This window comes from Orbicella faveolata, unplaced genomic scaffold, assembly GCF_042242905.1.
Source record: "Orbicella faveolata isolate gen_17 unplaced genomic scaffold, um_ofav_v1 contig_46, whole genome shotgun sequence".
NCBI classification, from domain to species: Eukaryota; Metazoa; Cnidaria; class Anthozoa; order Scleractinia; family Merulinidae; genus Orbicella; species Orbicella faveolata.
Genome location: NW_028301576.1, coordinates 11,189,185 through 11,205,555, shown reverse-complemented (window position 1 = coordinate 11,205,555; position 16,371 = coordinate 11,189,185). Strand labels below are relative to the sequence as shown.

Below are 16,371 nucleotides of genomic sequence, written 5' to 3'. Positions count from 1 at the left end.
AAGAACGTCCACACTGCAGCAACATTTTTACAAACTTTCAACGATTTTCGAGCCAAACTTGAACCTTTGAAAAACTACATCCTGACGCTTTTTCAAAAACCCATATCATTAGTACTGCTATACAAAATAGAGCCATTATTGTTCAACTTCCAAAGATCGATATATGTTTTTGAGATTTCCAAAATCACGCTAAAAATGGTGACAGTGTCCTTAGTGAAGTCCCCAAACAAAACAGTACCAACAGAATTATATGCTTTTAATTAAACCGCGTAAAATCTTTCCTTCTCTAAACGGCAAAACTAGCCAAAAGGCAACAAAAACAGCACCAACCGTAAATTCGATGCTTTGATGCTTGTGGGCTGGCTCCAAAATTACTCTAATACCATCCAGACACTAAATACATTCGAAAATAGAAATGTCATACGCAGTAATCTAAGAATAATCACAGAATATTTTTAGCCCAAAATCGGCATAAAAGTAAGAATATTCAGCCTCGATCGGAAAAACAATATTCTTGTAAAAAAAACAAAGAGTGCACCGTTTTAAATTCTAGTGATTTCATTCTGAACGTTGCTGCATTTGCCCGATTTTGACACTACAACCGTTCAGTGATCGCAGTGAAGTATGATCTCGTGAAAGTATGGATTCTTAATTATCACAATTTTCAACGCTTCATAAAAACCATTGGTTGGAGGAAATAAGAGCCTGAAACAGTTTTCTGCCCCATGACGTTTAAGGCCCCCTAAGAGAGTTTGGGCCCCGCGTGCTAAGCGTAATCCTGTCCGATTCAATCAAGAAATTACATGCCGACGGCTTCAAAAGGATGCAAACACGATTTTGACGATTAGTACTGTGTGAGAATAACATTTTATTTAACCATTCGCTTTTCCAAATAAATTAATCTTTTGCGGGTTCAGAAAAGGTCACCTGAAGAAAATAACAGTTATATATTTGATCCTAAAATAAGAAAAGATGCTTCTTCGTTAACGTTGATGTTTTAAATTCTTACATTTAAAGTACTGTTTTCGCAAACGGTCGAGTCAAGCATTTGAATTAAGCAATAAACAAATAAATACTTTCGGCAATAATTATAAAGAATATAAAAACAGACAACAACAAGTTACGAAGTCGCAAAAACGATGAAGTCGGGAAAAACACGCTCGATTTCCCAAGTCATAATGGCGTCGCACATGTGATGTAGCCAAATTCTCCGGCTTCATACCGTAATTTTCTACATTTCAACTGTGACTGATTTGGCGCGGTTAAATCAATAAACGGCCGCTTAGATGAATTTCACTAACTTTTATACCGGAATGACATGATTGGACCGCCGTCATAGGAAAAAGATCGACCCATATCTACATGTACAATGCAGTATTTGGTAAGACCCATTCAAAAACACTGACTCTTCGTTAACTTCTGTCAGTCATCTTGTATGACTTCCTTTCTGGCAGCATAAAGACATTGTTAATATGTTTGATTGTTTTCGTTGGTCCCATTTGAAAGGTCGAATGTCCGTAATGCAATCATCTCTGCTAGGGATCCAACAAGATTCATTCTCTTGTCATGCCAGAAGAAGGAATAGTCAGGAATGAATCGCTGAGGGGGGCATAGAATGATAATTAAGTTGCTTTATAAAAGTTCTGTTTACAAACTTTTACTTTAACGTTACTCTCATAAAGAAAAAACAGGTCAAGCGTTAGCGGCTAGTGGGTAAAGAGAGTACAAGAAAGGCAAATTGCACAAATGAAACTAAGTTGAGAGCTTGCTTGGTCGCGTGCAATATATTTCAACACATGACATATTTTGCCATTCAATATTCGCTGGAGGCAGGAATAGTTCAAAAATAGTTTATCTGTCTTAGACCCCCGTAACTAACTTCGATTGAGATATTATGTGACATAGGCAGAATTAGTTTGGCTATATAAAGCATTTAAGTTGTAATATTGAAAGAACCAACTTAGTCGTCACCATCAGAGAAACCTATCGTGAACATCACGACGATGCTATATCTGTTTCTCTCGCTTTTTGTCTCCCACCTCCTCCTGGTGACTCCATTTGTGCTCGAGCAAAAACAAGTAGAGAACAGAGAAGAACCTCCGTCCCTGCCAGTGAACAAGACCATATCAGAGTCCCCTGACCCAAAGACCACTGAGGCACCATGGACAAACGTCGAATTTCCTTTGGAAGAGGCTGAAAACGATTTTGGTACATGCCGAAAAGTTGGCATGTACGTCAGCTTCGCGGAGCTCGGTCTTTCTAATGAGATCATCGCACCTGACGGTTTCAATGCCTATCAGTGTAAAGGCAAGTGTTCCTCAACACAGCAGAAAAAATTTCCCAATCGCTCGGCAATTATGGCCTTGCTAGAGAAAAAGAAAGGTATTGAAGGTGATGACGAGGCATGCTGTGTCCCAACCAAACTATCGCCGATATCAGTTATCGTTTATGAAAGGAATGGACACATCGTACTGAGGAAGTTTGATGACATGGTCGTTGAAGAATGTGGATGTGGTAGAAGTCCCCGCATTTGATCCATTTGTGGCAGAAGTAAATCCTAAGATGGACACAATAGTTTAAATGATAAACACTATTAAAACGTGAAATCTCGCGTGATCTCAAGGAAAAGAATTTTGGAGGTTTTTCGTAGCTTTCCTTTATTTCAAGTCAACCTTTAAGAATTAGTTTACACTGCTCAGAGTGTAAAGTACTTTAGCGAAAATTTCAACGATTTTCACAGTCTACCTTTGGGATAACGCTTGCATGAAATGAGTCCAACTGAAAATGTTGATGTGATGAAGTAGCACTACTAGACATTTAACATTTGGCATATAGCTTGATCGAAGCAAAGTCATGCCATTATTGCCGTAGTATCAGATTATTTCACAATGTAATAAGGCTTTTAATAAAATAAAAGAGGGGTTTGCCACGGAATATTTTTTTGTGAATTTCACACAGGAACCCCTTTTTTAGGTGGTTATAAATGACTAATACACTTTCAGTGATTGTTAATAGCAATCAATTTATAGAAGAAAAACGATATAAGTCGGCCAACGAGACCGTCTTCTTTCGAAAAAATAATTTCAGAGGAAAGCCTCATTAATTGCTAACTGTGCGGTTTCGAAATCTGGATTGAATATCCTAGCTCAGTGGTCGTATTAAGAAAAAAGGACGATACCCATGCCATGCCATTCAGTGTCGTGTCATCTTAAAACGTTAAATTCTCCAACCAAGCTATTGTTATTGTACCTTCTACACGTCGGAAAAATTGCTAAGCAATTTCAGACAAAAATAAATTTCTATCCTGAGAAACTTGACCTATGTTCACACAGTTTAATGCTCGGGAAACGAGAAAACTTCTTTAAATTTAAGCCACCTTTGCGAAGATGTGGCCTATTCCCGGTATTTCTCTGTCTATCCTAAAACAAACCATGCAAGAGATAATCCAGTATTTCAGCCCCACAGCGCGATTTTCGGCTAAAAGCAGGTAGTAGAAAAAAATTGTCATGTATTTCGATCACTCCAGATAAATTTTAGCTTCCACCAAAATGATAGTACTGTGCTAATGCTTATATTACATAAATCATGACCAGGCTGGTAAAAGGCGATCTATCGCTTGCGGGCAAGATGAACCGAATTCTGCACTGTGATTTGTAATGCAAGCGCGGAAGATGGAACTCTCTTACCCGCTCAGGATTACCCGCTTTTTCTCGCGAGTAAAAAGGTGAAAAGGCAAAGAAGTCAACGTGTTTCTTAAATACCACTACGTTTTTTTAAGTCTATCAACTTTATTGGTCAACCTACAACAGCTCACTACCGTGCAAAGTTGATTTCATCCGAATGAAAGTCAAGAAATATTTTAGTGCCAGGATCAGTCCCCATCCTAACCCAGGACCCAGATCTCTTCTGACGCATTAGATGACTTAATAATTAACGAGTTGTTTTCCATACATTTCTGCTTTCTTGAAATTGTCCGGGAGGTAACAAATGTAGAGGAAAGATTTTTTTACTCGACGTTTGCCTCCCGGACAGATACACATCTGGCGATTGACATGACTTATAGTTTATTTATTGTCCTTGACTTTCTGACCAACGCCAACGAAGAGAACTGCTGGCAAAGTTAGCGATTTGGTTTGGCAGGTGCAGTAACACCCAGCAGATAAAGAGACTAATCAAATAAAAAAAAATCTAAATTAGGTAGCCTGAGTGACTTATTGTTTTACTGAAATTGTTTCTAAGGTCAATGGGCTCCAATTACTTGGTAAGCCTTTCTAACATGGGACTGTTGCTTTCTGCACTAAAGAGTAAAAACATGCGAGTTTGACGGCAAGCTTAGATGAACAGTGAGAAAAGCCTCCACAACCGACCCTGTCAAAATTTGAAAGAGGGTTAAGTAAGGATCATTAGGCAGTTTATGGGGTAAAAGTCTCAAACTTCTTAAAGTTCGCAAACAAAACAGTAGCAACAGAGGGTTCTTAGAGTTACGTTTTAACGTTTCTGTTAATTCTTTTCTTTTAAATTTCGGTAAAAGGAATAAAACAGACGAATGGACTACACTCTATATCTTTTCTAAGAATATGTTTAACAAGAATATCGAAAATTCTAAGAATAAACCCGAGGCTGAGATTTTGAAAATTTGTAAATACAACACAATTATATGTTTTTAATTAAACCGTAAAAATCCTTCCTCCTCTAAACGGCAAAACTAGCCAAAAAGCAACAAAAACAGCACCAACCGTATATTCAATGCTTTGATGTCTGTGGGCTGGCTCCAAAATTATTCTAATACCATCCAGACACTAAAATAATACATTCGAAAACAGAAATGTCATACGCAGTAATCTAAGAATAATCACAAGAATATTTTCAGCCTAAAATCGGCATAATAATAAGAAAATTCAGCTTCGGTCGGAAAAACAATATTCTTGTAAGAAATAAAGAGTGCATGCACCGTTTTAAATTCTAGTGATTTCATTCTGAACGTTGCTGCATTTGGCCGATTTTGACACCACGACAGTTCAGTGGTCTCGTGAAAGTATGGATTGTTATCACAATTTTCAACACTTGATAAAAAACATGGGTTGGAGGAAATAAGAGCCTGAAACAGTTTTCTGCCCCATGAAGTATAAGGCCCCCCTAAGAGAGTTTGGCCCCTGCGCACTAAGCGTATTCCTTTCCGATTCAATCAATGCATTACATGCCTGCGGCTTCAAAAGGCTGCAAACACCATTTTGACGATTAGTACAGTGAGAGAATAACATTTCACCACACCATTCGCTTTTCCAAATAGATTTATCTTTTGGTTCAGAAAGGGTCACCTGAAGAAAATAACAGTGATATTTTTCATCCTAACATAAAAAAAGATAGTGCTTCTTCGCTTACGTTATGTTTTAAACTCTTACACCTAAAGTCAAGCATTTGAATTAAGCGATAAACAAATAAATACTTCTGCAGCATTTTGGTAAGACCCATAGAAAAACACTGAGTCGCCGTTAACTTCTGTCACTCATCTTGTATGACTTCCTTTCTGGCAGTATAAAGACATTGTTAATATGTTTGATTGTTATTCGTTGGTTCCATTTGAAAGGTCGAGTGTCCCTAATGTAATCATCTCTGCTAGGGATCCAACAAGATTCATTCATTTGTCATGCCAGAAAAAGGAATGGTCAGGAATGAATCGCTGAGGGGGCATAGAATGATAATTATAAGTTGCTTTATAAAAGTTCAGTCTGTTTACAAACTTTTACTTTAACGTTACTTACATAAAGAAACACTAGGTCAAGTATCGGCGGCTAGTGGCTGAGGAGACTAAATGAACGGCAAATTACACAAATGAAACAAAGTTGAGAGCTTGGTTGGTCGCGTGCAACATACTGCAACACATGACATATCTTGACATTCAATTTCCACTGGAGGCAGGAATAGTTCAAAAATAGTTTATCACAAGTCTTAAACCCCCGTAACTAAATTCGATTGAGATCAGATTATCTAACATATGCAGAATTAGTTTGGCGCTCAAACTATTTAAGATAAGATCTGATCCGTGGTATATAAAGAGGGTAAGATTGTCTATAAAGCATTCTAGTTGTGATATTGGAAGAATCAACTTAGTAGTCGCTATCAGAGAAACTTGTCGTGAACATTATGACGATGCTGTATCTTTTCTGTCGCTTTTCGCCTCCCAGCTCCTCCTGGTGACTCCATTTGTGATCGAGCAAAAATAAGCAGAGAACAGAGAAGAACCGCCGTTCTTGGAAGTGAACAAGACCATATCAGAGTCCCTTGATCCAAAGACACAAGATCTAGAGGCACCTTGGACAGACGTCGAATTTCATTTAGTAGAGGCAGAACACGATGTTGATACCTGCCGAAAAGTTGGCATGTACGTCAGCTTCGCGGATATTGGTCTTTCTGACGAGATCATCGCACCTGACGGCAAAGTGCAAAGGCAAATGTTCGTCAACACAGCAGAAAAAGTTTCCCAATCACTCAGCAATCATGGTCTTGCTAAAGCAAAAGAAAGGCATTGAAATTAATGACGAGGCATGCTGTGTCCCAACCAAACTGGCGCCGATATCAGCTCTCGTTTTTGAAAAGAATGGACACACCGTACTGAAGAAGTTTGATGATATGGTCGTCGAAGAATGTGGATGTGAATACTGAGAAGTCCCCGCATTTGATCCATTTGTGGCAAAAGCAAAATCCCGAGTAATGATAGATACTATTGTAATATGAATTCTCGTGTGATCTCAAGGAAAAGCGGACTATTTAGAGTCAATCTTTTAGAATAAGCTTGCAGTATTTACGGTGAAAAGCATTTTAGCGAAAATTTCAACAATTTTTTCACTCCATTTTAGAATAAAGTTACGATGAAAAGATTAGGTTGTTTAGTACTGAAAATGTTGATGTGATACGCAATTAAAACTACTAGAAATTCATCTGACAAGCTGCTTGATTGAAGCAAATGTACAGTCGTACATTTATTGCTGTAGTATCAGATTATTTCACATTTTATTGTAAGGTTTTTTAATAAAATAAAAGAGCGATTTTCCACGAGATATTTATTTTGTGATACCATTTCAAACAAGAAACGCATTTCAGGTGGTTAGAAATTACTACAGTATAATACACTTTGCACTGGCAATCATGAGTAATTAATTCATACATGTAGAAGAAACAGAGACATAAGTCCGCCATGGAGTCGATTTTCTTTAGGAAGAAGTCACAGAATAAAGCCTCGATAGGTTTCGAAATCTGTATTAAACATCATGGCTCAGTAGTGCGTATCAAGAAGAACGGACGAAACCTATGTCATGCTCCAACTAAACTATTGTTGTGGTGCCTTCTACACCTCGATAGAGTTGCTCAAGAATTTTGGGCCAAATCAGGAGCCATAATCGGGGGCGGAGACCGTAAGCGCGCGCCATTTCAAGTATTGGGGTTGTCCCCATGATATGGGACAATAATTCTATTTTTAGAACAAATTGCGCCATCACCTGCGGCACACGCGCGTACATTCTGCGAGGATTTTTGCGGATGTCGCGCGGGGGAAATGGCGTCCGAAATTCCCGAAATGTTTCATGTTTTTGCCCCACAACTCAACGCGTTTACGTCTGTTGGAATTTTGCTTAAGTATTTTCGTCGTAAGCTGCTCCAGTCTGAGTGAAGTAAGACAGTGTCGAATTTAGGTATGTTCCGCTGTAAGCTTATATATATCGCTGACCAAGTTGTGTTCCGACTAATGCTTCTTTTACATGAGCTGTACATTACTCCACTTTAAATTTCACATATGTTGAAGATTAACAGCTTTTCCATTACATAGCAAAAAACTAGCTGAATATATTTAGATATAGCAGAGCTCCAGGACGTCATAGTTCATAGCTCCTCTTGCCACAAGCTTGCGAGGAATTTGTCAGTGTATCGCGACCGAAAAGTAAAACACAATAATTGCTAGTTTGAGTTTCGCTTGAATTGTAAGCAACGCTTGATGTTTCATCGAGGCTTAATAACTTTACGTCCGTAGATACTGCTCAGTTTTATTCGTGTAAAAATCCAGTAAATTCTCTGTTGTCAATGAATGAGAGCGCCCGCCGATGCGTGTTTTGTACAGTCAGTAAACATGACAAATTGTATTTCCCCCGCACTTTCGTGTGAAAGCGTACATCGAACTCAAACAATAGCTCTATAGTTTTTAAATATGTTTAAGATTGATAAATGTTTGAGAACATATTAAAAGCTAAGCTGAAAATATGTGAATAGAGCAGAAACAATCAGCAAAGTTACGATGACGCTTTCTTTAATCAACTTGGATTAACGATTTCGATTTTGTTGATCGAGTTATCAAAACTCCTTGTCTATTTTCATTTCCGCAGTGTAAAACTTCACTATGCTTATGTTGAAGAAACACACATGGTGTTAGTAGCCTTTTTTGCATTCGTGAAATTTGTTGCAGCATCTCAGCACAAAAGATAACAAAAGAAATCTTTGTCAAGATTTGTCGACAACTGAAAACACCAACTCGGACTTGAAAGTGCACGAGCTGCACTATGCAAATGAACTAATTGTACACGTCAGACTTTCCTTTCAAAAACCTTTGCAAACTCACCAAACAAGCAGAGACAATAAGAAACCATCAAAACAGGTTTCGGTTATGATTAAACATTGTCTGAGAAACTCACAAATTAACTCGATACCAGAGTAGAGAGTTTTCTTGCTATATTCTTAAACATACGCGTAAGCTTACAACTAGCGTGAGCAGATCTTATTATTCATTCCCAGCGCGAGATTAAAGTCTTGTTTTCGACCCTGAAAAACCCACCTTTTCCGTTAGCTCAGAGCATAAAACTACATATAAGCGCCCTGGTTCGTATTCCCTGCCATCGCTGTGAAAAATACGCAAGAGAATCTCTCAACTCTCACCATTTGATCACGCAACGTGACAACATCCACGCGAGAGCCCCTGACATGTGCGTGAATCCTCGCGGATATATGACGTCAGGATGGCGCAATTTGTTCTAAAAATAGAAAAATTGTCCCATATGATAGGTGCGCGCGAATCCCGAGACTTACGGTCTCCGTCCCCGATTATGGCTCCTGGCCAAATTAACTTTCAACCCTGAGAAACTTAACCTATGTTCACACAGTTTTATGTTTTGGCGATGAGGAAACTTCTTGAAATTTATCCCACCTTTCCAATGATATGGCTTATTCCTAGTGCATCTCTGTCTCTCTTTAAACATACCGGGAAAGAGATAATTTATTATTCCAGCCCCACAGCTAGAGTTTCTGCTAAAAGCAATCCAGGTAAATTTAAGCTTCCATCAAAATTTGAGTTTTTGTATATGTATCTTTCTATGGACACCAATTTGCCCCTCCCTCCCCCCCCCCCCTCCCAAAAAAAAATCAAATTGTTCAGGGACCAATGAAGTCATCTCCAAGCTGCTTTCTGCTGAATAAATCAAAGGAGGAACTGTGTAGTTTCACTTCACTGGCTTCTGTGAACAAATTTTGTTACATAAACCCAACGACAGTGTTAACTTAGGAAAAGAGTTGAACTCCCACAGGATTGCTTTGTTACACCAACATTTCTTCCGTTTCATTGTATCGGAAAGAAAATGCCCTGTAGCTATTCCCCCAAGCCAAGGCGATTCAAAGTCGTGTTCGTACACAGAATAATTGTCCCAGTTTTGGTAATAAAAGCAGGTCGTCTCGCATACCGACGAACAGGCATCGTTTGTGTCGATTTACACGGTCAGTATAAAAGATGAACTGTGGACTGCGGACTGCGGACTGCGGACTGCGGACTGCGGACTGCGGACTGCGGACTGCGGACTGCGGACTGCGGACTGCGGACTGGGTATAAAACAAGGACTTAGGCATAAAACGCGGACTAAGCATTACGGACTGGGTATAAAACAAGGACTCAGGTATAAAACGAGGACTGCGGACTGAATGCGGTCTACCGACTGCAGTCCGTGTTTTTTACGGACCGGCCATAACTAATATTACGTAATACATGTATAAACGGGAACAAACCCTCTCGTGTGCACGTGCTTTGCGATCAATTCGTTTGTTTTCGCTCCTGCTGGAGGGAGGCCAATTTCACGCTTACCTAACAGCTCAGGCACAAAATTCTGTTCCTATAATTTTTGCTTATTTGATATACCAAACCTACCAAAACGTAACGCACTCTTTAATCTCTGATTACTTCTAGTCTAAGCTAAAAACTCCCAAAAATATTTTCAGCCTAATATCAGCAGTGAAATAAGAATATTCAGCCTGGGCAAGGAAAACAATATTTTTATTTTAAAAGGTGTGTATAGCGGAGGCCATCTCACTCGTTGAGTGAAGATGGCTGGTCATTGGACTTGTTCATTTCTCTCATGTTTCTGCACTTCGACTGCATGCCTCTCAATCCATAAACACGCAAAAGAGTGCTACCCCGTGATTTTGTTAACCCGATGCTTTGTAAATAACCCATATGCATTAACAAGAACAACGAAGGTCAATATTTAGTTCGGGCAATCGTAATTCCGGTTAATGCAGAGTATTTTTCTGAAAACAATTTTCTTCAATGAAACGTTAACATATCTGGAAAAAGAAGAAGAAATTCTTACTTCGGTGTTTATTAAAAAGTTTAGTTCACTTCTACGTTTTAACGTCACCTTAACTCCTGATCAGGGTCTATGACATCCGTACTGAAGAAACCCTCATGATTACCAAATTCTATAACAAAAGTAGACGACCCGCTCAATCTTCAAACACAGTTCTAACCGTTTCAGTGTCATATTTCCTCCAACCGATCGCTTTTAGTAAGGGTTTTAAATTGTGATAAGAATGCATACTTTCATGAGATACTGCAATCAACGGTGTTAGTGTCAAGATCGGCCAAGCGCAGCAAAGTTCAGAAGAAAATAACTAGAATTTGAAACGTGGTACTCCATTCTTCTGTTTTATCCCTTTTACCGAAATTTAGAAAAAAGGAATTAACAAAACCCTAAGAACCCTGTGTTTGCATCGTTTTTATAGTTGGTGCCGTTTTGTTTGGGACTTTACAAAAAGATTCAGTACATTTTTACCCCATAAACAGCTAAAGAACCTCACTAAATCCTGTCCACTTCCTGACCTGCTTGTTCTTAACTTGCCTTTCGTCAAGGGAGAAAAGAAATAATCAAACAGAAAAGATAGTTGGTAAAATCTGAGCGAAAACACGGACACATTTCAAGAATTATAGTATAATACCACGTAAAACGTCGACTTCAATATGTTTAGATACTTTAGTTATGGTTAGAAGGGGGGAATGGTTATGAAGCCCGGCAAACATCAAAGGAGCAAACCAAAGACGCCAAGATTTATGTTGGAAGGCCCACGATCGTGCACAATCTTTTGTTTTGGGCTCATACACTATGCATGAATTACGTAACCAAAACATTTCTATCGGTTAGTCTCTCAGTCAAAACTAAACAGCTATTGTGTTTGTGCGCGGTCAAGGACCAAAATAGAGAACAAAAACATTCAACAAAGAACTTTGTCGAGTTTCATAACCATTCCCCTCTATTAACTATGGTTTAGTAAGGTAGAAAATTGTCAAGTGCCAAACAGAGTTAAAAGTTTAGATCAAAAAGTAACAAGGATCGTTTTCACCGGGGACACTGGCCAAAACTGGATGTGATCAATTTTAATTGACGCGGTTTTAAAAAATAATGATAAAAAAGTCTTCTGAGATGTGTTAAGTGTGTGCGTGACAAGAAATACCAAACGAAACTGAATGTATATCAAGCTGGGAAGTTCGCCAGTTTGTTGATATTAAAAAGAAGCAAATCGGTCTATTGTGAAAATGGGAAATAGTTTGAAGAGGGGAGAGACCTTTCGGACCACACAGGTCATTGCTCATACTGGTGCGCCTCTGAAAATTACAATAACACGGCCACAAATGATTATCTTTTCATGGTAGGCTTAATGAAGGTTTTAAAATGATACTCCAAAGCATAATTTTTAGAGGGAAGTGGTTATGAAGCCCGGCAAACATCAAAGGAGCAAATAAAGATGCCAAGATTCATGTTGGACGTTCCCCAACCGTGCACAATCTTTCGTTTTGCGTTCATACAATATGCATGAATTACGTAACTAGAACGTTTCTATCGGTTAGTTCCTCAGTACGGAGTAAAAAACTATTGTGTTTTGTGCACGGTCAAGGCCAAAAACAAAAGGACAAAAACATCCAAAAAAGAACTTTCTCGGGTTTCATAACCATTGCCCTCTATTAGGTATGTGTAAAAAACCGGAGGTTTGTTTATACTATGGGGCTGCGATGTTATTTGTTGTACATTCTTCATATTTTTTTATTTTGCCGCTATCTGCAAATGACAACCGTATTGCTTTCTTGTTTGTCAGTGTGCATGCTCGAAAGACGAATAATCTGTGGTGATTAAGTTTTACGTATCCCGCTCTATTTACACTCGGGAGTCTCAACATCGAAAATCAAGCGCCACCCAAGGGCTGGACCAAGTCAAAATACAATTGCACCCCGCTATTACGAATTCTTTAGGAAAACAATTTAGTAGTTTGGAATAACAGATAGTATATGAAGGTCAAATCCTAGGGAAATGGTTTTGAGTTCGAAATAATTTGGAATTCGAAACAACCGACTTCGAATAACTTGACTAAACTGGTTGCAAAAACTCTTTTTATATTACGTTAATGAGAACAAACTGAGTCTCCGTCAAAGACAGGTAGCACTAAGGGCCTACTCTGTTCTTCGACTCTCAGTATTCAGAAAATGTTCAGTGTCCAGAAAATGTAACAAATCAATTTATTCTAGAAGAGTGCCATAAAATAAGTCGAATTTCAAAAAAAAGTCGAGAGTGTTATCTCACACGGAGTCTAACACATGCTCGGTAAAGTTTGCAATATTTCCCGGCAGACGTTTCATACAATTTTGGCCTGTATCTACACATTGGAAATTAACCTTCCAAGCAGACGTCAGTTCTTTACGCTCAGCACACTTTAAAAGGTCCGTGAAACTGTCATTTGTCATTGAAACTTTGACCTCAATTCATTGTAAGATATGGCTATAAAAGTTAACAATGGACTCAGAGTAACGATGTTTTCCAGCAGTGGCTATTAGTGATCTTACTCTCCTAACCGACAGAGAAGAAACCAAAACATGGTATGTGGTTACTAGAAGGGTAATCGGACACTCGTTAGATATAAAGTTTCTTCAGTCTTACCCCAGCGATAAGAAGTTAACTGTCGTTTTAAGTCATACTTTATGTTATTTTCACTCTGTTGAAGAAACGAATTCCGTTATTTATCCTAGAAGTTCTATTTATAGTGTGCGTTGTTTTAATTGAGAAATCGCACGGCGGGTACAAGATAACAACGTGTTGTTGTAATTGCCACGAGGCACTTGCAAAGTTGAGTTGAAAACGGTGCAAAATCCCCTCCAAAGAAAAATTCATCTATCGTTTACAGAGCCATAAGGTAGCCTTTAACTAATTCACTGCAAGGGAGTCCACAAATATTCGGGAAGAAAAAAGAATTGCACTTGAACCTTGTAGTAGAAATTCACAACATTTACGAGCCGATCGCGGAAGCGTACTGACAACATATCGACATGATAAAGGCATGATTTCGTTGCGCGACCATTCCTGGAAGAGCAGCACATCTCCTGAAGCAGTGCAGGTAATTTAAGATAAAGTAAAGTAGCGGGTGTAGCTTTAGTTGGATATCCAAAATAAAGATACTGAAAAACACGAATACTCACAACAGCTTTGAAATACGATGCGTTGAATAACAAAAACAAAAGGCGGATAAAATACTATTGGCTTATGCCATCAAAGAGTACGAGCCATATCAAGGGACCTCCACCTACGCTTAAACCAGTTCATTAGGTGTATTCGAAGGATCAACTCGACGCTGAAATTTGCCGAGAACGCCACGAAGATGTTATATCTGTTCCTTTTGCTTTTCGCCTTCCAACTTCTCTTGGCCAGCCCATCCATGATCACAAATGAACAGACTGAGAACGGAGTTGAGACTGTGTCCTCGGAAATAAGCAAAACGGGATCACAATCCACTGATCCAAAGGCACACCCGTTTCTGATTACGGAAGGACCAAAAGCTCCTAGTAAAGCCTCCTCGTTTGGACACTATCAAGCAAAATGTAGGCGAAACAACTTTATTTTATTAACTAGTCTAGAAAAATATACCTTGGTTTAACCCATAGTGTTAAATAAGTCAGAAATATGAGATTACCTTCGCTGAAGTATGGAGGTGTAACCATATTTTACATGATTGTAGATATTTTCTGTTATTTTTCCTTCCTGATTTCACTTAATTAAATAGGTGTACTAGACTTTGTCAGGAGCCACAAACACGGAATTGAAATCTCTCAATAATAATGATCATTCTTCATCTTAACTAGCCAGTGACAACCATGCTGAAATTTCCTCAAGTGACCGAGCAAAACGCAACAGTCCCCCAAAAAAGGCCAAACAAGCAGTTACTGGCTGCCGAAAGGAGGACTTGCTCGTCAACACATCAGATCTTGGCTTGTCTGCCAAATTTATTAGACCTGAGACCTTTAACGCCTACCAGTGCAGAGGCAAGTGCTCCGTAACACAAGGGAAGACGTTCACACCTCACTCACTGCTCGAAGCTTTTGTGAACAAGAAGGGCATCAAAACCGATGGCGATGGATGTTGTGTTCCCACCAAACTGCGGTCGCTCTCTGTCATTTATTACTTTGAAGAGCGTGGAATTTTCGAGAGGCATACTTTCCAGGATTTGATAATTGAAGAATGCGGGTGTTACTAAAAATTCTCGCGTCTGATATATTTGTGATTTTGGTGGCATGGTAAAAAAAGACCTAAAATAGTTTAAAAGATGAACATCATCATAACGGGACACAATAACTTGCTTACAATTTCATTTTTGGGTCATTTTCGATAGAACGCATCATGCTAAAATGAAGTAGCTGAATGGAAATAGGGTAGCGCTTACTAGCATGAGTTTTGTGTGTTGATTTAACCAGAGTGAATGTAATAACGAGCTTTAGCGATACCTTCAGTGACTTTCTTTAGCATTTGGCTTAGCCACTCCCGCTGTGAAAGTATACTATGATAAGGACTATATCTCTGTAGTTTACAGCAGTACACATTGTAGAAGATTAAACAAAGGTTTGCCACCCTACTGGGAGAAGTTTCGTCTTAAACGTATGAACCATCAGAAATTTACTCAAGCCAACCGAGTTACTGAAGAAAGACAAATATCAGTCAGGGAAGAAGAGTATTTTATTTCGAAAATCCATATAAAACACTAAAAGGGAATTGTGGAGAACAGGTACCTTTCTCCGACGTAGTTTTGTGGCCTACTACAGTATTTACGAGTTCGAAGTGTTGATGCAAACTTTTGCATAAGCGTCTTAAAATTACTGTGGCTTTGGGTGCTATTTATTTTAGGCACTCTTTCTCCTTTCACTCGTTGTTCGTCTATTATCCAAGAGGAAAAATATCGGGGAGATGGGAAAACGGTGACGTGTTTTTCATTGCTGACGAAAATATTTCTCAGTACTATGAACACACAATCAAATTTTATTTAGAGTTTCATAAGGGTTCCTTGATCATTTTTGGGCACCTCTGACATTTGCACAACACTCTAAGAAATATTAGGTTGATTAACTCTTAGCTTAAAAGTCGTCAGATTAATTTTCCCCGAGTCTGCCAAGCCAGTCATTTTTCTTCATTTCTGCTGGTAAATTATGAATGACAATTTTTTCCTGTCGAAGTAAAGGCACCAAATCATTTTCGCGACTGCACGATGTTTCACACTTGCGTTAGTTGTCTGCTTGCGTCATCCCAACAAGATGCCAAGTGTTCGATCTCGGCCTTTTCCGTAAAAACTAAAACATAGCATTTTAATTAAATAGCATTCATCTGCTCGGAATATAGTCACGGAGAAAAAAAGCGCTAATTTGAAATCAGTTCTCAGGTTGACGCATGTAAAATAAATCAAAGTGAGTGGTGCGAATCCTGGAGATGTGAATGCTTCCTACGTATGTTTCGAAAAATGGAGAAGGGAAAGAAAGAATAAGGACCTCACAGCAATTCTTCCGGTTTACACGGTTTCATCAAGAAGGTTCTCAAAAGTTAGTACTCTTTACGAAGCTATTCGTTTCAGGTATTCGGAAATTTGACGATTTTTTACTGCATGAAAATTCAGTATTTACGAGAAGTAGATGAAAACAGTTTCACATACGTATCTGCAAATGTTGACGTAGGTCCAAATATGTAAAACGCAACAGAAACACATTATAGTAAGCGTTTTATCAACTCGAATAACAAATCTGTTTTGTGTTTTGACTTAAGTAAG

The 16,371-nt window shown here is 38.7% G+C and overlaps 2 protein-coding genes and 1 pseudogene across 2 annotated transcripts; all 3 read left to right on the top strand.

The window, feature by feature from the left end:
- The first annotated feature begins 1,954 nt into the window (after positions 1-1,954).
- On the top strand, positions 1,955-2,918 carry LOC110052334 (embryonic growth/differentiation factor 1-like). Its single transcript, XM_020758450.2, has one exon. The coding sequence runs from the start codon at positions 2,004-2,006 to the stop codon at positions 2,532-2,534; it is 531 nt and encodes a 176-aa protein (XP_020614109.2). The 5' UTR covers positions 1,955-2,003; the 3' UTR covers positions 2,535-2,918.
- Positions 2,919-6,144: 3,226 nt separating this feature from the next.
- LOC149098365 (derriere protein-like) lies at positions 6,145-6,684 on the top strand (annotated as a pseudogene).
- Positions 6,685-13,854: 7,170 nt separating this feature from the next.
- LOC149098364 (nodal homolog 3-A-like) lies at positions 13,855-15,186 on the top strand. The gene is made up of 2 exons (XM_089278118.1): positions 13,855-14,164; positions 14,426-15,186. The coding sequence occupies exons 1-2, from the start codon at positions 13,945-13,947 to the stop codon at positions 14,815-14,817; spliced, it is 612 nt and encodes a 203-aa protein (XP_089134244.1). The 5' UTR covers positions 13,855-13,944; the 3' UTR covers positions 14,818-15,186.
- The last annotated feature ends 1,185 nt before the right edge of the window (positions 15,187-16,371 follow it).